The sequence below is a fragment of the Megachile rotundata genome, chromosome 12 (genome assembly GCF_050947335.1).
Source record: "Megachile rotundata isolate GNS110a chromosome 12, iyMegRotu1, whole genome shotgun sequence".
In the NCBI taxonomy this organism is placed as follows: domain Eukaryota; kingdom Metazoa; phylum Arthropoda; class Insecta; order Hymenoptera; family Megachilidae; genus Megachile; species Megachile rotundata.
In genome coordinates, this window is record NC_134994.1 from 2506526 (window position 1) to 2532965 (window position 26440).

Consider the following 26440-nt stretch of genomic DNA (forward strand, 5'->3'; position numbering starts at 1 on the left):
TACACAACTCACTTAAGTCTATATAAAGTATAGTTTAAATTTTCATTATAGACTCAAATAAAATTGATGCTCACATTTTTACACTGTATTGACCAGTTGTAATTTTTTCAAAACAATGAACGTTGTTCTCTAATTTCTCTAGCTATTAACAAAATTCCTTAGAAAATCATTTAATTTAATTTCAAAAAAATATTTTCATAGAATATTCGAATAAAACTTTAGTGATAGATTGTAAATTAGATTTTCATTTTGTGAAATAAAACTATAATAGATAACGCAAAAGTTAAAAGAACTTTTTATGCTTATGTAATATAATTTTTTATAGTTAATATTAATTAATATTCTGAGGATGGTAGTTTAGTACATCTTTAATATGTTAGTATATTAGAGGAATTTATGAGGTATTTGTTATATATAATTTGCACTATTAACAAATCTGTGCATCTAGTATATATTGTATCCATTAAATATTAAATAATGAAATCTATCGTTAAATGTTCATTATTGTAATTAATTAGTCCGGAGTGAGTTCCAAATTAGAATATTATATCTAGTGATTATTGTGTGTTCAGAATGATTTGTATAATATTTTGTATAACATTCTTATTTAAATTATTTACATACGAATATGTATTATATTATGCTTAGATTGTTTATTGTATATGTTTTGTGTATCTTTGATATGTTTTAATAATGCTGTGTGTTCTAGTGCCAAGTGTTCTAATAATTACTCGTTTCGTCGTTTTTATGTTCTTAGATTTTATTCTTTTCATGATAACAACATTAAAATTAATATGATAAAACCATCTTAAAGTATGGTTATTATAATATTATTTATACATTTATAATAAAACGATATATTAATTTTTAATATAATTTTTAATATAATTTTTGAAGTATTGCTTTTTTAACTGATGAATAAGAAAGTTTGCAAACATGGAAACCTGTAAATTTGTTTGCAAATTTTGTTTTTAAAGGTAAGGTATGTAATGTTCATTGCTAGCTTTATTGCCTTAATTAATTCATTTGTTAGTTTGAATAGTTTATTTGTACATAATAATTGAATATCTAAGGAAATTTATATGTCAGAGTCTGGAATGTGGTGTATTGATAATTGTTTTTAAATAAGTATTTTTAGTTTATGATAAATTGTTAATTGTGGTTGCATAGATAATTTTATGAAATTATATTGTTAACTTATAAATTAGCTTATTTATTGATATAATTGTTGAATATAATAGTAAGTATGGCGAGTGTAATTCTGGTTTTAGGTGTGTAAACATGGTAAGACACTCTAGATATTTGTGTTTTTTATCTAAAGTGTGCACAATATGTATATCTTCTTATTCGTAATAGTCACTAGTGTGGTTAAAAGGTAATTGTAATGGATTCTGTATAATTGCAATTTTTGTGATTATATTTTTTTTTATTTTTGTTTATTAGGCTTAAAAATTTCAATTATATTTATCTTCGAAGCTGTGAAGTAGATTACTTAAATATTGAGCTATATACTCAAAAAATTAATTATAAATAATTAATGGTTTTGAATTTGAAAGATGTTTCAAGGCTATGATATGTTACTGATTATTTGATTAATATTTTTGAGTTTTAGATTCAATAATTTAGGATGGAAAATAAATACCTCATGAATTTCTCTTTACAGATTTGTGTAAAAGAAAATTTGAATATTTTAAAAATGCAATATGTAAACAGGCCGATTTATTATTTAAAAACGTAGTAATGTACAGCATACGATACTTGTAAATTTATTCAAATATAAATAATATTTTACTTTATATAGGTCTGGTTAATAACAGCAGCTGGAGAAGCAACTGAAGTGTTATCATGGCGTCAAGGAGTGGTTCGCACTCTGAGAATTTTACCGAATCCAAAGACTGATGATGAACATGCTGATCTGTTTGAGTTGAAACGGCCAATGGTGGCAATTTGTGATTCAGCAGGACCTGGACCACAATTTTGCAATATTAGTTTTATTTCACTAAAAACTGGGGAACAAGTTAAAAGCATCAAATTTAAGAATCCTGTTTGTGACATTTTGGCAAATAAGCGATCCATAGTAGTAACATTTTTAGAAAAAATTGCGGTATTTGATGCCAGAACATTGGATGATGTATTAACAGTTACCACCTGCTATGCCAGTCCAGGTCCAAACCCAAACCCTGTTGCTTTAGGAACGAGATGGCTTGCTTATAGGTAAGAATTTCAGAAACATTTGAAGATTATATTTATTTTACATGTTAACTAATTAATACAAATTGAAAAAATAAGTAAATCACGCTTCTTTAGAAAAAAATTTATAATGCTATTTCTGTATCATATTTAGCGAGAAAAAGTTATTGCCAGCGAAAAGAAGCAGTGGTGGTTGTGAAGGTGAAGGCGTTCAAAGTTATACTGCAACTGTTCTTTACGCAGCGAAATCATTGGGCAAAGGTTTACGTGGTTTAGGGGAAACTGTTGCTTCAAGTTTAACTGGTAACTCGGTATCGCCAGTAGTTATTAATAATACAGGCAGTGACGTGACCCAGCCAGGAGTAATTACGATATTAGATTTACAAGCAGCAAAGGAGGAAAATGAATCGGACGATGTAAATATGGAGACTATAGTTGCTCATTTTACTGCCCATAGTGATGCAATCGTTGCCATGACTTTTGACTTAAGCGGTGCACTATTAATGACCGCTGATAAAAGGGGGCATGATTTCCATGTATTTAGAATTCAACCACATCCAGGTGGACCCACTTTGGCAGCAGTACATCATTTGTACATTTTACATCGTGGAGATACTACTGCGAAAGTACAGGTACTCATTTTTCAATTAATTTTCAATACTTCAAATCTCAATGTTTTATTCATATTTTATTATAATAGGATATGGTGTTTTCAAGTGATACCCGTTGGGTGTCCATTTCTACTGTACGGGGTACTACTCACGTTTTCCCAGTAGCACCATATGGAGGACCGGTAGGAATACGAACTCATTCCACGCCTCATGTTGTAAATAGGCTTTCAAGATTTCATAGAAGTGCTGGTTTAATGGATGATGGTACCAGATCTCATTCCCCTGTGTCTCATACAGAATTGCCTTTGTCAGTGTATCCATATTCTAATCCAAGACTTCCACCGTATCCTCATCCGACAATTTTACATCCTCTGGCGCAGATACGACAGCCATCTTCGTTGAACCATGTAAACAGCCAAGTTCAACAAAGGTAATTGCAATTTATTTATTATTTATTTACTTGTTTAAATATTTATATTTTATAATTTAAATATATATGTAAATAATATAAAAATATATGTACTTTATACAATACAGTAGACCGCAACAAAGACAACGATTGCACTCAGACGATAGTGGAACATTACCATTAAAAATATGTACTTGTTTCGCACCGCCAAGAGCTTGGATGTATGCACAAAGAGAATCCACTGCAAAAGTTATGAAGAGAGCAGTCGATTCTTTGTTTATCATGGCGTGCCACGGAAATTTGATTCAGTACGATTTAGAACCTAGACCAGCTGCAGGTAAAACAAATTTTAACCTGAAATAAAACAACAAAAATTTAATATTAGTATTTGTTCAGATTTATCAATTAATAACATGTGTCTAGGTGTACCAAAGGAAAAAGTATGCGACGATACAATGATAGAATTAGAAGTTGAAGCTAAAGGCCAATGGCCTCTCCTGAGATCTCCAAACTCTTTAGAAATTGTACCACCTTTGTCAACATCTAGCCCTCTATTGAGTGTTACTACTGTACCGAAAGACATTCAAGACGGTGATTTAGCAGAAGATCGTTGGTTAAGTCAGGTAGAAATCGTAACACACGCTGGTCCGCATAGGCGACTTTGGATGGGTCCTCAGTTTGTCTTTAAAACTTACAATGCAACCAGCGGGTTAGTGTCTATAAACGTTTAATGTATACCGTGAGTTGCAATTTGTAGTATAATTGATGTTAGAAATATTCTATGGCTGAAAGTTAGACGATAATCAAAAACAGTAAAATTACGTTGATGGTTTTATCTTTGAGAAAAATGCATTTGAATTTTAATCAAATTCGTGTGCACTTAACCTAGGCTTCTTTAATGTAAGAGCCCCTACGTACAGGCCTCTCATCTCAACAGTTTTTTCTTACTGCGCGTCCTGAATGTCACGAAAGTCAATTGATGCTAAGGAGGCTACGTCCATATTTCTATGACAACGGTGATAGATAGTGGGAACAGCGTTCATCTCTAACTTGATGTACTACTGTTCTGTGTTACTAGTGTTATAGATTTCACCATGAATCTCTATTAGGACAGCTTTTGCACATGACACAATGTCAGAGCCTGTTTTCCATCAATATATACTTACTATCTCTAAACATAAATGTTTAATAAACTATTTCAGTTTTAATTAAGTTTGATTTATTATATTAATGGATATATTGTTTAAAATCTTTACTATTCTTCGGTAAACAAAATTGCATTCTACAAAATAAATTACGATGGGTTACTTGCAACATATCCTGAAGTTTTATTTTCTCTAATGCTGATTAATGCGGAATAATTCTTCATTTTAATTACTCAAGATTTGTAATATTTTTAAAGTAAACTGTTTTTTTTACGTGCCTTCATAATTCAAAATAATGGTATCTGAATTTCTACAATCTATAATATAATCCACAAATTTATTCATCAGATAGGTGCATATGTGTCCGATTAATTAAATGCATTTCACTTGAAAGTGATCATAACGTAGTTTTTTTATCTTTGATTTTGGTTTTATTTTGAGCCGCAAAATCATTCTTACTTCTTTTCTATCACGAATTACAACCTACGGTGTATACATTGTTTAATTTAGTTTTACATTAATAAAAATTTATTTTAATGCCAGAGCTCCTGTGAACCTGGTTGAAGCAGAGGCAGTCGAAATTGGAATAACTGGTGGTTCTCGTCCAGCAAGATCAAATCCAGTCAACATGCCGCATGCTGCGTCTAGATCATTGGTACCCGTGGTTATTGATGGATCAGGAAGTAAGTTTATAAATAAAGAAAAATGTTGTGGATATTTAAGTTTTGCTTACAACAATAAATCAACTCTGCAATAATTTCATTCAAATTGAGATTAATATTTTTTAGACACTAATATTTAATATCTTAATTATGCAAAGTTGAATCCTTTTCATACATAGTATGGGTAACATACAGCATACTAAATTATCTAAAATATCTGCACAATATTCACCATTTCATAATATATACAAGTAAATGCTAATAACATACCATATTCTCTGATTTTGGTCAATATGGGGAGAGTTCATTAGTTTTGTATTTAATATTTATTAATGTAAAAACATACAATGAAATTTACAATTCTAAAGATAAATTCACATTCAGAGTCTAAACAAAGGTATAATGCAATTCTGTGACTTGGTGCAAGAAGTACCAATGTCAATATTCATGAATTAGAGGTATTTTTCATTTAAATGTTAAGAAATTCAAGTGTATATCATGATTAATAAGTTTCTTTCGTTCAAATTTTTTTTTCTTAATACAGAGAAAGAGAATTAGAGATTTTGAATTATTTAGTTCACGAAAAATGTTGACATTGGCATGTACAAGTGTCATTGTCTGTTTTTTTTTTATGTAGATTATACGATTATTTACAAATAAAGTAACATATTTAACTAATTTTTGAAAAAATATGACATTGCCACTGTTTTAACTAAACGGCAGAATTATTATTGTGTGATTTACGTAATATTCTTTAAATATGTTTTTTAGGCAGTTACGAACAATCTCCAAGGTTCGTAGAAGCGTATGGCGATTCGTTAGATAGTGAAAATACTGGGGTCGGAGGTGGTGAGAATCAGTTAAGAGAAGATTTGGCAGAAGCTATGCTGGAAACATCGATCGCGCCTCATCGTGCACCAGGTAAGTGATTATGTGAAACGTGTGATGCTTTGCTTTGAAGTAAAAAATCCCGGTTTATCCCACTCGTCGATACTTTACATTTCTGGACGGTATGAAAGTCGCTAAGAACAGGGAAAACAGTTTTTACAGCTTGAGTTACTGACACGTATACACGTGATAATTATATATTTATATATCATTTATACAATCAAAAGAAACTTCTTACCGAATGTAGTAAACTCAATTATAATCTCACACGTTTAGTTCAATTATAATTTCCTGTCAGTAGTTATTATCACTTATTTTTTTAAAAAGACAATGTAAAATTTAATTATAAATCTATAACTACCGCGCAAATAAAAATCTTGTGGAGAGAGAAAGGAAAGAGAAGGAAAGAAGGAGAGAGAGAGACAGAAGGAGAGAGAAAAGGGAGGGAAAGAGTGAGAGACAGAGTGTGTGTATGTGTGTGTGTGTGTGTGTGTGAGAAAAAGAGAGAGGGAGGGAGAGAGAAAGAAAATAAGTGAAAGAGAGAGATACGATGCTTCTGCTTTCTGCATTTAATGATGGATGATTGTTAGGTTGTAAGTTTGTGTGCATACAGAACTGGCCAGAGGCAGGTATCTCCGTTCCTACCCTCCCTTTAATGATGTATTACATCTAATCACTAACAGCAGATACATTTTCCCAACGTCTACCCTTTAAGTCAAGGTAAACTGTTGAAAGGCTGCATATAGCCTACTAATCCTATAAAAATCTTTTCTTTTTGCTCGTAATGTCAACGAGCAAACATTGTATTACATAGTTCAGAAAACAGGAACAATCAATTTTGATACGTTTTATTTCGTTTCGAAATGATTGTGATACATAAAGTTTGCATTTTTGTGGTGTGCAGTGTGAAAATTTGACCAAACGTTATTTGATTCCTTGTTCTCTCACACACTATCGCAGCTCACACATATCGCAGCATATATATAAGGTGTCCTAAAAATAGTGCATACAAATAATTTTCTCCACATGAAAATAAATCGCAAATTCCTTTACGATTTTGCATCTTGCAGCTTCGTTCTGAAATTTGAAAATTAGGAAAGCGATTTCTACCGCGCTCGTATTGAACAGCTAATGGATGAGCATATGACCAAAATAATGTTGTCCTAGATCAGTATTTAAATGGAAAAGTTCATGAAAAAATGAGGATATACGTATACTCGGATTTTGTTTGATGACATAAAACGAACTAATCGCAGACCTTTTTGATATCTGAAAATATATCTTTATTATTTACGTGTGCCTTTAAATATTGACCTAGGACAATGTATTAACCACCTATTAAGGTGTCAACTGTTTGAGATGAGCGTACCGAAAATCCATTTTCCAATTTTCAAATACATACAAATCGAAAACGAAGCCATAGATCACAAAATAGTAAACTAACTTCCGATATATTTTCGAGTGAAGAATGTATAGTTTTACAGTTTTATACTATTTATAGGACATTTTCATATATGCATTATGTTGAAAATATATGAATGAATCATGTAGTCAAAAGAAACAGTCATCGCGAACATATTATAACACCAGTTCAGGTGAGAGACATTGCAATCTCATAAAGACCACAAAGTGAGGGAGAGACACTTGACTCGATGTTGATACCTGCCAACGGCTTTTTCTGTTACTAGGGAGGCGATCGGTATATGAGAGGGTGGGTCAACCGGTAACTAAAGTCGTCAACCCTTTGGGCACCGTGATTACTGTGTCGGCCGACGAGGAGGATGTAAACTCCAGTCAGGAGTTTGACTCCGTGGAGGAGAGCTACATGCCGGAGCCACGTAGGAGCGTGTGTGCCGAAGAAGGTCCGGCATCTCTCGGCGATCTCGAGCCAGAAAGCCAAACTCTGCGTGACCTCACTGAGATCTGCGCGGAAATGCGTGCAGCTAACGAGCCTGCGATAGACAGTGTACCTGACGAGAACATTCGCGAAGTGAAGGAGAGGAAGGCTCTTTGTGTCGAAATCGCGGCTATCAACGAACCAGGAAGCACCTGTATTGATTTCGGGAAGGAAGAAGCTTTTCATGATGTGCCGACTAGCTTGAGCCTCTGCGTTGAGCAAGGTGAGATACCTAGTAGCCCTATGACTCAGGCTAAACAAGCTGTTTGGTGTAAGAGATTCGATAAGAGAGCAGGCAAAGGTGCTCACGAGAGAAGTATCTCTGAGGCCCAATACGTGATGAACTGCGACGATGAAAGCGTCGTGTTGATGGAAAATAAACTAGCTCACGGGAAGAAAAACGTCTTAATGCACTGTAAGGCAGAAAGCAAGAAGACTTACGAGTCTGAAAAACCTGCAAAAAAATCGGGAGGAAATGGATGTAGAACAGAGACTAAAACAGTGATGAAGAAATACGTTCTTAAGGAGCACGAAGACAGCATCGTGATTGAAGATACGGTTCGCGAAGAGTCTAAGTACAATTGTAGTAAAAGAAAAGGTTGCGACAAGGATACGGTTGATAAAGAACCTGTAAAAGAGATTGCAGGCAAATCTAAAGGGAAATCGAAGTCTTCCGTGAGTCAAGAATGCAAAGAAACGAAAATTGAGTGCAGTACAGAAAGTAAACCAATTGTAGAACTAGAACGTATAAAAGAAGAGGCTGACAATAATGACGATTTTAAATCAATGATTAATGTTGACGTAATAATTAAAGATATAGATAAATACAAATCACCGCCATCAGATTCAACCGATGATTTCAGTTCCAGCGAGTATCACATAGTCGAAACCGCTAGTTGTGGCAAGGATAGTATCCTAATTCAATCCGATGAGGATATCGAGCACATTCAAAGTTCCGAATTACATCAATCTGAATGTATCGATAGTGATAAATACGCGGACATAATAAGTTGCACGAGTTCTTCGCCTCTTATGCAAAGGAAAAATAGTAAAAACACCATATCTGATGATGACTTGGAATACATTCACTCTTCTGAGCTAATCGAGGCTTCTAATAAAGTGTGCAAGGAAGATTTGAAGCAGGAAGCCAGCGATACTGACTTGATTACAAGTAAAAGTAAACAAGTGTTTTCTGATGACGATCTAGAACATATTCAGCACTCTGATATGTATTCTGACTGTGTTAGAGATGTTCCGGAAAAGAAAAAATCTCAAGAGACGGAACAGCCGCCGAAATCCAAGAGTTCGAAGAAAGTAAGGGACATTGTAGTGATTGAGAGCGATACATCAGCAGCTGATGTGACAGTAATCTTTAAACCAGTTGAAAGTTGGAAGAACAAGGGTACAGAGAAGAAAGAAGACCTTGAAGAATGCACAACTGCAAAAGAAACAGTTCGTTCGCCTGTAAACGAAAGTACTAGTCCTCTGAGAACACCTAAGACTCGATCTGCAAAAACTTCGCCTTCTAATGTTGTTCCAAAACGGTCTCAAGTAGGAATCGAGATCATTGATATTGACGCGATGAAAAAAGCCGAGATGGAGGTTTTCGTCGATGTAACATCTACTCCAGAATGTCAGGTTTTACCTGGATCTGAGGTCTGTGGAACTCGCTCAAGAAAATCTCGAAAAAGTAAAAAATCGTACGTTGAAAGTAACGTACAAAGTACTGCCGATGTTCCAGCCGAGTCTGTGAAGGCTGTCGAAGAAACTGTAAAGGACTCGACTCAGGAAGAGGTTCCCGAAGTTTCATGGAGCGCTGTCGTGAAGAAAAAAAGCGGTTCTCCAGTCGTGAAATCTGAAATGCGAATAGAGGATGATAAACCTGTTAAGCTAGGAGATACAATGGAATCAGTAGAGGTGGTGAAACGTACTCCTATTTTGGAAAAGATTGATTCTATTAAGAGAAAGGTACACGAGTCTCTGTCAAGGACGAACTCGCAGGTGATTGAAAAGCTTCGAGAGGCTGTAACTGAACTAGATTTTGAAGACCCTCCAGTTCAGACAGAAGTTTCTTGGAGTTCGATTGTGAAAAAGAAGAATGTCGAGCACGAAACTAAACAGGATTTCGATGTTGATCCAGTGGTAGAAGAGTCGGATATCGAAAACCGGAAAATTTGTCACAAACGCGTAGAATCTTCATCTAAATCCTCGTCAATGATTGAGGAATTGAGAGAGGCCGTTACAGAGCCAAACGTCGAAGAAGAAACTTCTACTCAGCCAGGCTCTTGGAGCTCAATCGTAAAGAAGAAAAGTTCGGAATCAACCTCACAGAGAAATTCTGAAGAAAGGGCTCGTAAAAAACTACATTCTCCCTCAGACTCGTTGGAAATCGACAGCAATCAAAAATTTAAATCGTCTTTGGACAAGAACTCCGAAAATTTAGTTGCTGAATCCATCGAAGAATCTTCGAAATTCTCGAGTACGTCTGTTGATCGAATTTCTTCAAAAGAGAAGGAAAGTACGAAGTTGTCAGTTCATTTAGCTTCATTAGAAGAAAAGGAAAGTACAAAGCTTTTAAAGTTTGACGCTAAGAGCGAAATTGTTGAGGAAACTTCGAGCGAGAATAAGAGTTATAGTATCACGAATCCCACATTTTCGAAAGAAGATTCCTCGGAACCTGAACGAGATATAGAGAAGAAGAGCGACTCTGAACAGGAGATCATACCAGAGCGTTCAAGTTCCTCAGACGAAATGAATGCAAACATTGTGTTCACGCATGCTGAGGGTGATTATTTGAAGAGTGAAACAGTGGAGAGAAACGTGATGAGCGGCTCGATCTCAGTTTGTGCTACGTCGAAGAAAGGCAACAGGTCGAAGAAAAAAAAACGCAGATGAGTAGAGGATTGCATGGATGTACCTAAGGCCAGCCTTGCCCTCTATATACTCCTAATGCAAATGACGGGAGCCGATTAGCAGGAATACAATGCCAGAACATTCTTCAGTTCTCGTTCGTCTGCTTAAATCATCTTACAGAAAGTTTCAATTATCCTGTAAGAGAGAAGGGGGGATGGAACTAAATACGTTTTGATTCGGTAGCAACGATGTCTGTAATTTTCGTGTGCGTCAGATTTCATATTTTTGAGAATCTTTTCTAAAACAAATCACAAGCTGTATTAGAAATACTGATTAGAATGCATTGACTTAGCACTTAAACGGTCGGCCATTAATATTCATACGATTTTTACATTTTTCAATAATTATTAACAACTTCTGAAATAAGTATTCATTAGAAAATCTATTTTTGAGGACTTTAGACCTTTGTTTTAACTCTTTCGCCGTTACCATAGTTATTTGCTTCTGATTGACTATTAAATAAAGAAAATAATTAAGAAATTAACATGAAGGAATAGAATTGAATAAAACAAGTTAAAATAAATATAAAATAGGTCGAGCAGATTAAAATTCGTAATGAAATAAATCATGAATCCGTGTGATGAATACAGATAAAATTAATTTTATTTCCTAAAAATTTTAATTTCTTCGTAGTATACATTATCGTAGCGAAAGGGTTAATTTTTGTTTATATTAAACTATTAAACGGTTTAGATTTTGTTATAATTACACAAATTTCATTTTACTTTTATAATGGTTATTTATTCAATAGTTAAGATATTTATTACTTTTTTCTGTGTGCAATGTAGTTCAAACTGTAAACCGCTGAAAAGTAGAATGTTACAAGGTACACAAATGAAACGTTCTAAAATCGTAAAAGAAATGAAGAACGTTTTATGTCAAGCTAAGTGCGATCACCCGTTACGAATGACGCTAACTGAATTAAATGAGTGCCGCGTACAGAAAGGGACAGTCATATTTAATTTTAGTTTCTTTTTAGATTTTCTTTTAGACAGTAATGTCGATTTTTTACCTATTATTTTATAAATTTCGATAAATCTATTTTTTCTATTAATTTAAAATCTATTAAGTAAACTCGTTTATTTATTTCTTCATCTGTTTATATTCGTATTAAGTGTAACAAGTAATTCGACACTGTCTATACTCTATTAATACTCGACCTGTCGATTGAGTGTTAATTTAAGTATTCTCGTATCGTGTTTCGGAAAAGATATCAGCACAAATAAACATAAAAATAATATATGTAAAAAGCACGAAAATATTATATAAGACACTCGGTGTAGTTTTTTAAGATGACGTTAAAGGGCAAGGCTGTACCGTTTGATGTACGTCCGTTTACGTTTCACTGAAACGTATAAAACGAATTAAAAAAAAAATGGGACTTAAAACAGAAAAAACATAGGAATTAAAATAGAGACACGTAGGAACTTTTGAAACTTCTATATCATATATATATATTTAACAGATACATGAACAAAGAAACAAAAAACACCGTCTGTGTTTCGAATAGTTTCGTAGCGATATATTTCTGTTTCGACTGCCTTATGTCGTCGAGTTAATTTAACTTGTGTGGTGCATATGAAAAGTGTGGTTTTAACTTTATTTCGATCGACATAGTTCGAAACGAATGAACTAGTCGCGAGTTTATTGGTAATTGGTCAGACACTTATTCACGGTGACTGCCTTTTGTTTGAATTATCATACGTTGCTACGGTAGGGATTACATGTTTCAGTTGCACAAAAACGCCTGTGACGTACAAACTGTTGAATATATGGTTACATTGAGATTATCGACAACGTTTATCTGGTTATCAAACGAAAAATTTAACATAATAAAATACTTGTTTTTCAAGTGAAAACAATATAACATTATTTCTGTTTTCTAGAAATTACTTTACAACTTTTTTATTTTTAATTTTTTTAGCTCTTGATAAAATAAGAGAGCAATAAAAATAGCCTACTTTATACATGATTTTTATTACATGTATTTGTCTTATTTATTAATAGATTAGTCAGTTATATACAACGCAGTGAACTAAAATCAAAAGGGTTGATATTTCTAGAAATTGCTAGGCAGAAATGAATAATTTGTTAGTAGGTAAAAAGTTAACAATTCATATGTTATAATAACAAGAAATATCATACTGTAGTTCCTTGAGGTCTCAGTTCGAAACGATTTTATCCGAAACATTTGATGATGAATGTTATAATTTAATACATAATATAGAATAATGTACAATTACACTTTAGCTGCATCTGATTAAACTGTAGAATCAGGTTACTTACCTTGGTCAAAATACTGCAGCTATTTAATTTATGTATAATTTTTCAAAAGAGTACCGAATATATTACAATGTAGCTGCTATAAACATAAGTTGTTGGTAATTAATTGATAATAAATTGCTGGTTATTCCAAAAATAATAGAAACATAAGAAATGAAGTAAAATTAATCGATTTTTTGAGGTAGCGTTCAAGGTTACCCTTTTCACTCGTACCTTAGCCAGATCTGGTTTAATCATTCGAAAAAGTTGACAGTTTTTAAGATTATTTATGACTGTATTTCTCATTACAATTTTTTTTCTTTTTGCCATATTTATACAGTAAGAAACGAAGTTTAACGTTGGTACTCGTAAGAATTCATAACCGTTAGTTTTACAGATGTTAGAATCGGTCTTGAATTAGAACGTTTGTAAACTAATCTATACGAGTATATCAAAGAAAATGATTCAAAGTTTTATGGATTTTAGATGTAAATTATATCTAATAAGAAAGTTTTCATATTGTATCGTTAACATTACAACTGCCTGCTAGCTTCAGGTGTGCGATGGCGCACTGTATACTTTGTAATAATGTCGGCGAAAGTCAGTGACAATGATACAGCATCTATAAAAATGTTACAGAAGGATACGTTCGTCGGTGATTTCAACGTACAGTCTTCGTCGCGGTATAGTAAGATCGTAAAATCCTTCAGTGCTCAAAGTAAGAAAATTAGATCAATAAAATAGCAACTTAGAGAAGATGAGATCTTCAAACTTCAATCAAGCTTGTATAAACAAATGTTTCGTTAAATGTTAACATGTTCTACGTATTACCATAAAAGCAGCATACGGTTCTGGAAACCCTGGCATTATTCAGAACTTTCCGAGAACTTAAATTAAGATCTCACTATACTGTAACAGCGATTGTAACTTGTGTTTTGTACGTCATTGAGGCATGCTTTCCATGAAAGCCGTCTGTATGATTTAACAAATTATAGAAAATTCGTTCAAAAAATTTTTCTAAACGCTACTGAATCGCGCCATTTTTAACGAATGACAATTTATTAGCCATTTCCTCGGGCATTTTACCGCGTAGTTGATGCAGTTCTCATTATCGAGAAACAATTAAGTATACGTTTCGGATTAAGTTTACGCGAAGTTTTTGACGTAATGTTAATACTAGGAAGTACATATAAACACGAGTGTCTTGTTCTAAAATAACAGTATAGCATAATCACATATCGTGGGTGATTCTGAAAAAGAAGTTTCTAATAAATAATTCCTTGCAAATGAATCGTATCTAGATTATGGGTATTCAGTAATGACTTTTAAGTTTCAAATTCAGTTATTTAATTTTTTTTGTAAAATTTAGTTTGTCAGATAAAAGCATGCCGAATATACTTTGTAAATTATAATGTCTATAAAATAATTTGTATTTGTATAACTTATTAGAAATTTTATTTTACGTGGACTTTAAATTTTTGATAAAGGAAATATAATTAAAAAATTTAATAATTTGAGGATTGAAAGACTTGGGAGTTAGAAAATTGGCAATTTGAAAATTTTTAAGTTTTGAAATTTCAAATTCATTAGAGTTATTGTGAACTTAGAAACTCAGACATTTGAAAACGTAAAAATTTATAAATTTGGGAATTAACAATTTTCATTTGAAAGCCAGAAATTCAGAAACTAAGGTACTTTGATAATTTGAAAACATTCGGGAGTTTTCAAATTTGGGAAATTAGAAAACTACAAAATTAGAAATTAGAAAAAATTAGAAAATTTTGAAAGTTCGATAACTTCGGAAATTTTGAGGTTTTCAGACTTGATTTAATGAACTTCAAAACTTTGGTACGTTTTGAAAATTAGGAGCTTTAAAGCATAGAACCTTCGAAATGTAACGACTTGATAATTAAAAAATTGGGAAAATTGAAAATTTGAAAGTTTGAAAATTATTGAATTTTAAAATTTAAAAATTTATAAGTTAGAGAATTTTAAAATTTGAAAAGTTATAAATGAACAATTTCTGAGCTTTGATATTTGAAAATTTGAAAATTTCGGATATTTCATCTTTGATGGTAAATAATCTGGAAAGTAAATAACACATTGAAAATAAAATGCAATATATAATTTTAATTTAAATAATGCAAGTAATTTTTCTATAGGTTTTAATTTTTAAAATAAATTGAAAAATAACCGTATAAATTGGTTTGTACTGGTTTTCCATTTCGATGTGATTAATATTTCAATATTTTTCAAATATTGTGACGTAATAATAATTTCCAAATATCTGATTATCCACAGTTGAAAGACGATTCACTTGCATATATGTATATGATTATTAGGTCTTCTTTGTTCAGACTCATTTGTAGAAAATGTGATTAATTTCTTGATGATTTATAATGGCAAAATGTGTATACTTTTACACACGATATTTATTCTTTAAACGACGAACGTACAAATTCGTTCTTCATTGTCCACTTGGTCGAGAAATAACAGTGTGTTTCCGACACTTTTCTCTTGTAACGAAAGAAATTCGTTAATGGTAAGAGTGAAGTAACGCGATTGACAAAGATTAGTGCATAAGTATTAAACTGAAATTGTATTTCATTGACTCTATATGCAAGTAGAGCTACAAAAAGAAATTAATATGTCTTCTCAAGGGAAATTACTTTAAATCCAAAGGATTTTAGTTGATTTGTCATGAAAATCGTGTGAAACGGGTGAACATTCACCGTGTATTTATCGTAAGACCATCAATCATGTAAATTCGTGATGCACGTTGGACGTTTGTTGTGTAACGTATAACGTTCTTGCATTGTATACGAGCAAGAACTTAAAAAAGTAAAAAAAAGGAACAAGATTCTCTTTATATATTTTCCATTAATTCAGGATCTTGTTTCAGCGTGCTAGACTATTAATAAGTTATAGTAGTTATCGAGGTATACTTGTGTATGTATTCTTCTGCCTCGTTTATCCACGTTTTCGATGTAATTTGTGTTTTGACAGTTTCGATTCGAGTGCAACAAGTTAACTTTAACCCATTGGATCGAATCCCTTGCAATTAGTCGAAACTACGGCTGTGTATTAGATTTTTGTGGCGTTTAGTGTTCCATAGTGCAAATTCTTGAAATTATTAATATTCTTACATCAATGCTCTTAGAATTTATGAAATATCTTCATAGCAATTTTTCTATGGATCTAAATCTACTATTCGTACTTTCGCAGAAAATTTAAATCTAAAGTTTTTCATTTAAACTTAAAAGTTCTCAAATTCCTCATTCGCAAAAAAATGTAATGAAATTTGCTGTTATTAAAGATTTCGTTTTCGAAGAAATTAAAAGTACCAGTTTTATCCAAATATTTTGTTAATCGACTAATTATTTGGTGAGCTCAATTTTAAGAATATATTTGACCACTTGAAAGTACTATCAACGATTTTTTGACTAAAATATTCATTTTTCGTAAATAATTCTTACAGAAATGTTAGTAACTGGTATCTTTTTGAAAACAAAGACTTCAATAAAAAACTGATTCTTATGGAAAATCAATGAATTTTTGTAAATTTATAAAACAGCCAAAGATGGATTGTGATCGATTTAATTGCGTGAATTTGATGTGTCAACAGTGACGCTATTTTCATTAACACCGCTAGAATAATTAACACAAAAAAATATCAGTCACTGCTTCACGGAAAAACTGTTTTTTTCAGAATGATTAGAATGATTTTAGAATGGTTTAATTAAAAACATTGTACACGATGTAAAAAGAGTAATAGTCGTAGCAGTCAGGATGATTCTATATTATAGAATCTAAACGATTGAATCTACTCGTGAAAGCCATAATCATTATTCTTTTAACACCCTGCACGTATAGTTGTATACGCGAATGAAGAAACATTGTAATTATTGCTACTTCTTATTTAAACACTTTCATGGAAAAAAGATTTTTGTAAAATGAGGAGGTAAAAGAAAACTAAAAAGGCAAAGAGGGATGTGCTTCAGTGAAGATCTTCGACTTCATTCTGTTTTACTTTTCTTCTGTATGTTTTTCCTCTTCTTTTGTTTGTACAAACTGTAATGTTCCATTTACATATTTCTTCTTAGAGAGGTTGGTCTATGATCCTCTGGCATCTTTATTTTATATTTGTCTTTGTCGTCAAACAGATCATCCATCGACTGAAATTTCTTTTGCATTAACCCTTTATCTTATTACATCGAGTCTCGCTCGTGTGACGGATTTTGGGAACAATATGTCAAAGTAATGTTACACTTCTTGAGTAGTCAAATTTATACTTAGACTTTCATTGTAAGCTACAGAATTGAGGATTTCCAAAGAAGAATTGTGTAAAATAAATAATTGTGTATTTTTGTTTGCTCCAAAACTTAGCAAAATGCTAACTTTATCATATGAATAATGTACTGTATTCAGCGTATAGTTAATTTTATACAGTGAAACGAACACTTACTCCTAGTTTATAGTGAACAGCTAATTCTATTCTAAATAACTAATTTTAAGCCGTGACATCTAATTATAGCGGACATGGTCATTAAATAAAATCATAAGGAAAGGAATTAATAGACCGTATTGTCGAGCAGCAAATCGTTTGTTCGTTCGTATAGATTATACATAGACAACAAATAGTAAAACAGGCATGAGCGCTCGATATTGCTCGTAAGCATGGCTAGAAGCTTTAAAGAAGAAAAAGTATAGATTCACTTGAAAGCGAAGAAATCTTATGTTTCACTCCTTGTGCTGTAATAATGAATTTGTGACACGCTTACAATTCAGACCTAGTAAACCTTATTGATATTTTTAGTACGGTTGAATGTACAATTTGAGTTTAATTGTAAAATCGTTAAATGTAAAATAGGCATGACATTTTAATTTTCTTTAATTTCCTTAACATTCGTTATATATGATCCATCTATCGAATAAATCATAGTGCAAGGGGTAATTCTCAGTTTGATGATCTCGCATTTGGTACATTAGGCTAATAATAATTAAATAGCTGGACTGGAAGTAAAAAAGAGGCTTGTTGTCTTTCTCACAAGTTATTTGTATAGTTTAAACGCAACCTTGTCCAATCTTTATCATTTACAAAATCATGATTCTACAACATCTTTTTCCAACATTTACAGAGACTCATTAATGTAGGATCGAAGTAATCGAGGTTGACGGATGAAGGTTTTTTGGGATTAACAATAACACAAAATACTTTAATAAATAAACAATGAAAATACAGAAATGAATTACAGAGAAATTACGTGACTATTTTTAGGACAACATGTTACTTCGACCATTACAACAAGACTGACTCGCGACGCCACGCTGTTTTCCTCGCTCATTAGCGCCAAATTCTCTTGGCGCCAATTGTCCGAGTCGCCCGCTCGTCCGATCGCGCCCAATCGTACCCGACGACCTCCGAACAAACCGATCCTTCATTCGGCTATTCCTGCTGCATCCTCTTCATCCTCCGAAGAGGTACTTTCGTACAGCTTCATGTAATCAGCTGACGTTGACGTGAGCTGACATACGAACAACTTCGTACCTGTCATTTCGTTTCGTTTTTGTGAGTTTATGGGGCCCCAGAAATTTCGCCTTTATTTTGAGACCGGGCCCAAACTGGGTTCTTTTAATGGCCACCCAATCGCCCTCACGGTACGTCGTCGCCGCTTTGCTGTGTTTATTGTAACTTCGTCGATTTTCGTCTTGTATCTTGATTATGCTTTCCTTCATCACCTCCCGCAACCTGTCTCGTTCCTCATTAAATAACTCCGTCGCTTTCTGCTGAATAAGATCAAGAATTTTACAATATTCCCGCTGTTTCATTTTCATCCCAAACATAACCTTAAACGGAGACATCCCTACACTAGATTGGTAGGTGCTGTTGATGCTGCGCTGCACCTTGTCCACATACCGATACCATCTGTCCGGATTATATAATGACAACTTAGTCAATACCGGCATTATTATTCTGTTGATTCTTTCGACCTGTCCGTTACCCCGCAGCACTCCTGCGGTGATGAGTATGTGTTCTATATTTTCTGTAGTACAATACTCAGGAATTCGTTCGACGTGAAAGCAGTTCCTCTATCTGAAATTATCCGAGTGGGGTTTCCGAACGTCTTCTGCTGCAGATTCAACTTGTCCAACACTTCTGTTGTTTTGACGGTCTTGGTGGGATATATCCATACGAACTTGGAGAAGGCTTCTACAATTACGAAAAGGTACTTATATGATTTACCTGTAGTTGTCATTGGGCCCATATGATCCACGTGATATGTCGCTAGTGGTACGTCTCTTTTCGGTATTGGTTGTAGTTCTCTTTCTACCTTCTCATGCGTTAGACGTGAGCAAGATTATTAGGTCCTGTCGATCAATGCTTTCGTAAGCGGCTTTCACCTCTTCGACGTCCATCCCTTCATACACATGAGTTGTATCCTCGTTCAGCCCCACTACATAACCTACCTTTCCACAAAATTTGTTAATCTTCTTAAATTCACTACACTTAATCCGCTCGGGCTCTCGAATCAAAATTCCACATTCCTCGAGGTTAACTCTAACATAACTTGGTCGCATAATATACTCCGCTCGAAACGTAAGATGTTCAAGACCTTCTTCTTCCTCTTCGCACTCCTCCTCACTCACGTAATCGTCTATTTCGTTACTCTGCGGTAATGCGGCAGGGACCTCTTCTTCTGAAACTTTGTCATCCCAATTGATCTTTTTCTTAGCTTCAGCTTTAACATTGAGGCTCTTTTCCCTCTTTGGCAGGGTTGGTTTATCCTCGGGAATTGTCAAGTCAACTTCGCGTTTAGACATAGCACCCTTTTCCATTTTTCTTGCTTTTACTTCTTCCCTTTTTGTACTTTTTACAACGTCTTTCTTTTTCTTAGTCACTACGCGTGCCATGCTCTTCTCTCTTTCACGTCGGCTTTCCTCTCTCCAGGTCGCCACTTGTTCGCACGACATCCTAATTAGCTTCAAACTCTTTATATCTATAACTTCTTCCTCGCCATATGTAGCTACGATCGCAACGCGTATCTTTCTTCCTTCTTTCTCTCCATTATACACTCTAAATTTTTGAACCTCTCTTATAACTGCTAACAATTCTAGTTCATAAGAATGATAATTTTTTTCGGCATCAGACGTTTTCGTACTCATAAAATGTACTGGATGCAACATCTTTTTTCCTACATCTTTCTGCAACAATACCATTCTCCCCCAATTCCCGCGTAAAAAAAAAACAAAAGCCATCTGATCCTTTGTCCTTTCGCTAATTTTTAGCGCCAAATCATTGTAGCGCCAAATTCTCTTGGTGCCAATTGTCCGAGTCGCCCGCTCGCCCGATTGCGCCCGATCATACCCGACGACCCCCGTACAAACCGATCCCTCATTAATGTAGCAAGCAGTACTTATGCAAATCTGACATAGCACCAGTCATTTTGAAGATAGTTACGTCTATATTTTCTTGTTACTGTAGGCTTATGTACACACATTACTCTAAGCTTTATTACCTAAGCTGGATATACTGCTTTGAGCGAAAGAGTTTAGTGGTGCTGGCTAGGCTCTTTAGTTATAGATTTCATGCACACGAGATGCAATCTTCGAATCACATATCCCTTTTCAGCAGGTAAAACAAGCACGGCTTGGCAGTAGGTTGATACTTTCCCCATTGACAGTAACACGGCAGTATACCAACTTCTCTCTGAAAGAGTGTTTCAGTATAATACTGTCACTATGACTTCAGAATTATTTCATTACTATCTGTGTTGACTTCTTACTCAGAAGGTGATTCTTCTGGAAATTAACGCTACATAATCATGCAAATTGAATGTAAAATCGCTCTCTAGAAAAATCTAGCTGTGTCGCCTCATTGCTTTACCAAATAGCCTCTTCAGTCATGACATTTCCTACTTATTCCCTGTTGTGTTTCTCCATGTTTACTTGTAATTGATCATCTATGAGACAAATTCACACATATCTAATCTCCAAAATCATCACATTCGATGATCGAAAAGGTGACGATTTCCTTAGTTATGATGAAGTACTACATAGCAATGAGTGAAGTGAGTAGCAGCAGTGTATTCTTCATCATGCCTATAATTTTGCAGGTATGAGATAGTTTTCTGTATACCCAAAGGCTTCTATACACTTATTTTTAAGTTTATAGACTTCTCCTCTCTGTGCCATTTATTATTCTAGCTCTGAAGGACTCATCTTAACAGTATTTAATATGTGCCGAAGTATTTTTTTTTGACAGTTTTATGAAGTAAAGACATGACTATAGACCTCTCTATTTTTATCCATACCCAGAGTTTCCTCTGTCGCTCAAAGATGCTCAGATCAACTAAGTAAAATCACTTAAGTATTTGCCTTATTGTGTTGTTATATGAAAAATCATCTCATAACAAAATTACACGATTTCAAGAAACATGTAATAATGTAAATGGTTTTATCTCGTGATTACTTTTTTACGAGATTTCCAGGTCATCTGTATCTTTTTAAGTGAAATTATATGTTTCCTTATTTAATGGGGGCAATAACTTTAGAATCTTGAAAAATTAAAAAATTTTTTTTCTATAAAATGTTAGTGTAACATCTTAAAAATATTGTCTCAAAATTTTAAACCGAAATACCGAACCCTTTTGAAGTTATAGCCGATTAGCGCCGCGAGCATTCACGCGTTCAGTGCGGAGGACTGAAACTTTAAACGCGTTTTTTTCAAAACTACATTTTTACAATTGGTGTGGCTGATAACTCAAAAACTAGTTTATCAATCGAGCTCAAATTTTTTGCACATATCCATGACAATAGTATCTATCATATGAACCTAAATTATGAAATAAATTGAACATTAAAGTCCTTTTTTATTGCAAAATATTCCAAAAATTTTTAGTAAAATTCAAAGTTTTTCTTTAAAAGCGCGCCATTTCTTTAATTTTACACATTTTGCACATTTCTGAGGTTCATCTACTAACTGTGAATGTTAGTTTTCAAAACATTGTCTGCAAACTTGCTTCAGACCAATATATCTGAAACTACATAGAGCCCACACCGATTCACGAGACGCGCCCAAACACATCCAGAAAGGATTGTTATAATTCCGCCATTTTTAAATGTATTTAAAAACAAAAAATATTGTGTAATAGGCAATAGTTATAATAAATTATACCTGAAATTTCAAAAACGCAAAACAAAGATATCCTATACAAAAAAATTCACAAAAATCAGCTTATTTTCATCGGTCTAAAGGTATTGCCCCCCTTAAGTTGAAATTTTAAAATTGGAATAATAAACATTAGATGTATGTTTAACATAATATTAGTATATTTACCAATTGTTTATAAAATCAACTGCTTATAAATAACTTTAAGCGTTTATAAATAATAATCAAAGTTTGTTCAGTATGGCAATACCATCACACAATTGACAGATTTCTCTCGTTTCTAACGGTATAACATCGTTTTAAATTTGAAGATAGAATCAATATTCTCGTCACTATTTGTAAGATAAGATATACAGTTCTACTTCAGAAAACATAGATTATCTTGAAATGTTAGGTAAAAGAATTACGAGAAAGAATTGTTTCCATCGTTGCATATGTTCTTTAAAGCAGCGTGATTTTGTCTTCCAAAAATTTTTTATATAACAACAAGTGAGGTGATATTTAACTGACTTATCTTGCATGTCGCTCATTTGTTACAATAATGACATAACTAAAAAGTCAAGATTTCATGTAAAACGAGTTTGAATATCTTAATACTGATCTGTAATATTTTAAAGTCATTATACGGACATAATTGCATTCACATTTTTAAAATATCATTTTTAAGATTTCAGTAGTAAAAATTACAATCAAGAACGTATAAATAACCCCAAAATTGTAAATTTTTAGTTATGTCTTCGTTACAATAAATGTACAATATTTAAAAAGGTCAAAGTCCTTAGTAATTTTATGTATTCATATAATAGTGGCTCTCTTTTATTTTCAAGGATATACAACATGTTTGGAAGTTATTTATAATATTGCATATTTCATTTTTAAAGGATTTTTATCACAGTATTTGGACACAATAAGCAAAGAAATCGAAAAAGAAAGAATTTTAGCAAATTTTGACAGAATTGCAGTCCATATTTCTTACGAATTTCTATACTGATAACTGAGGAAAATAGGCATTATAATTTATATGAAACTTTGTAGCGTATTATTATTAGATTGTCCGTTTTCGACATATCAAAAGTACGACGCAATTCGATAACATAATAGTTCATTTAAAACGCAATATGTACTTACTATGGTCGCGTCTAAAATTTTCTAGGCCCTAAATATAGAAATGAAAGTCAAAGCTTTCCTTACTAAAACAAGAATGAGAGTCAAATTTGTTAAAAGAAAGGACACTGATTTTCAAATTGTGTCAATCTGTATTACTATAGTTTGGGATTACGAAATTAATATATAAAATGAAAATAAGATATAAATAGGTATTCAATTATTTTAAGAAATTAAAAACTCTTTTTTACCTTTGATATCCGTAAGCTTATTAATATTTTTGTAACAAAGAGTATTTAGAAATAATACAATGCAAAACTTTTTATTGTCAATAAACCTTGACTTTCGATATTTCAAACTTATAGTAATTTGGGTCGCAATTTGTGTTTCAAAGTCTGACCATTGTATTCTGCAATTGGCAGAAAATCAACTATTTTATATTAAAAATATTAACGATGAGTTTATGTAGATTCTTAATGTCTGTAAGATGCAACAATCTAATATTGTTAGCAACTGCAAACATTTTTGACATTATATCAAAAAATTTAATAATTCGGTTAACAGAGTCGTATTATTATTAAAACGAAAAATTTAAAAATCTTTGAAATTAAAACTGAGTAGTGTTATATGTATACTATAGTTACTTGTAGGATATGCCAATTTTCTACTGCTAAATTTTGTTAATATATTCCATATTAAAAAATAAGAAGGAAATGTTATATTAACATAAGATTTTAAATATTTTATTAAAAAGTTGGGACAAAAATATGCAATGATAATGGACTATTTTGCTTTTCGATGCCACATACAGTGTATCCCACCTTTCTAGGTAAAACTTTATCAGCATATTCTATAAATAAAAGTGATAAAAATATGTTATATAAACATAGGCTCTTAAATGCTTTATCGAAAAAGTATAAGAAATATACGCAATAATAATACTACATACGAATAATTTGATTTTCATACTTTTCGTAATAATTTTTAATGATGCATTCAAGAACCCACGTTTATAAGCATATTTTCTTCTTTTTATTTATAATATACTCGAAAAGTTATATGAAAAAACTGGAACACCCTGTATGCGATGTCGGACAACTAACCATTCCGTCGTCATTCCGTATTTTTGTATAACTTTTTAATAATATATTTGAACCTCTCTGTTATGGTAACACTCTCTTTCTATTTTTACGAATGGAGTATGTTGATAAAGTTTGTCGGGACACCATGTATATGAAATTATTCAGTACATTGATCTTTATAATACACAATACATACGTCAAGATCATTGAAATCTACATAATTAGGTCTTATTTAGTGTCTTGATTCTGCATAATTACCGTGCAGATACGGGCTTGTAAACGAGGTGAGCATGGAAGCTGCTCAGCGGGCAAATTGACGCCCATGCCTGATACAAATAGATACAAATCCAAATACATATACACATACAGGATAGATCGGAAGTCGTAATGCAATAATAATAATAATTATTCTTTGTAAAAAAGATATAAAGAATTTTTAATATAAAATCTTTTCATCCGAGGCTCCGTTTTTGAAAATATTATGAGTATAACTAGTGTTATGCGTGTTATTTTAGTACTAATTATTTTCTTTCGTGTTAGTTTTTTGAAATATTAATAGTGATATATAATATTGACGTACCGCTGTAATTATGTGTAAGGTTTATATCAGCAAGTTATTTCAATAAAATGTACGACATTAGTATTAACTCATATATCAGTTTATAACAACTTTATTCATTAACTGGAAATTTTTGTCCATTTTATTTCTCTAAAAATTGTAAATAAATAGGACTATTTCTGTAAATAATGTTACATCGTGTTTTATGCGATAAAAATGATATTTAATCCAATTAATTTGTATCGTTAGAAAATATTTTTTAAACAATGCAGTAAAAGTACTGCGGTCCTCTGACGGAAATTTTTTGTTCTAACGGGTATAATTATTTTTATACAGAATTTTTCTTGTACGTTGTACGATATAGATAGTAATATAATTTAAGTAATACAATAAGTTCTTGTGGAATATAGTTCTTTTTAATTGTCATTGTCCTGTAAGATCAAGTGTTGGAAACGTACTGTTTGAATCGTGTCACTATTGATATTTCTAAACATTATCACGAACAAAAATAGCAGTAATGCAATGACACAATAATCAAATTATACACATTGTTCTATATGTATGTATTTGATCAATTTCCAAATTTGACTTTCTTGTAACTGAAACCTCGGAAAGAAACAATTGTAAACTATATTTGTATTTTAATTTTATAGAATGACTTCATTTTTGTTTGTAGTACGATTTCTGTCTGAACCTGTATACTTCTAACTTGTTAGAGTTCGTTGCTAGTACAAATGAAGAACGACCAGATCTTGATCAGACGAGAAGAATGTTTTTTGTCAAGGATCTAGCCGAGAGATTTAGTACAAAGCTTTTAACGCCGCTTTAGTCCTCATAAGTGCTGTGATTATGTTCGTGATACGCTGTATCGTTGCTGCGTCGAGAGAAATGTGTTTGATCGTGTTTTTCACACTTTCACCAAAAGAAGATTATTGCAAGGTCATAGAACTTCCTAGGTGCAATGCTTTCACTAATTTTTAATGACAGTTACGTTGTGCTAACGAATAATAGGTGATCGCAAAAAAAGAAATAATAGAGAAAAGAGAAAAAGTACGTGAATATTATTAAAAAGGACTAAATGCAATTAAATGTATTTGTTCGTTTAAAAAAATTTTTTGTTGTGAGTTAACTCTTTATAATCGAAATTGTATGTATTTGCAAATGATGATTATGAAAGTCGACATTATGAAAATCTTGGTAACAGTATATGAATTATAAGGATAATATACGGTTTTATTATAAACAGAGCATATGTTACTTTTAGACTGTTTGCTCCATTACCCTATAATAGTCTCATTACAATATAATAAATCATAACAGTGTACAATAAACAGGTGAGAAAGAGCTATGAATCTAATTATAAAATAGAAATTTGATATAATGTAAAGTTATACAGGTGCATAACTAAGGTTATAATACGTTGTATTCTACGTGGGTTTTTGTGACCTATGATGTTTATTAAAGGTAAATCTTTCACGAAATAACAAATATATGTTTCGATTCAATTTACAGCAAACTGTGTTAGAAACGCGGAGGGAGAGTATATTAT

The 26440-nt window shown here is 32.5% G+C and overlaps 1 protein-coding gene across 5 annotated transcripts in view; it reads left to right on the forward strand.

Moving 5' to 3' along the window:
* LOC100877372 (uncharacterized) overlaps positions 1-26379 on the forward strand; it is a 28963-nt gene extending 2584 nt beyond the window's left edge. The window contains exons 4-11 of one of the 5 annotated variants that reach the window (XM_076537997.1): positions 1802-2214; positions 2345-2822; positions 2891-3231; positions 3342-3547; positions 3634-3919; positions 4899-5038; positions 5780-5938; positions 7594-26379. In XM_076537997.1, coding sequence (XP_076394112.1) covers positions 1802-2214; positions 2345-2822; positions 2891-3231; positions 3342-3547; positions 3634-3919; positions 4899-5038; positions 5780-5938; positions 7594-10697 — 5127 coding nt within the window. In that variant the 3' untranslated portion in view covers positions 10698-26379. Of the gene's footprint in view, positions 1-1801; positions 2215-2344; positions 2823-2890; positions 3232-3338; positions 3548-3633; positions 3920-4898; positions 5039-5779; positions 5939-7593 lie in introns of those variants that run through there. The other 4 variants (XM_076537996.1, XM_076537998.1, XM_003707453.3 and 1 more) reach the window with 4 other exon arrangements.
* The last annotated feature ends 61 nt before the right edge of the window (positions 26380-26440 follow it).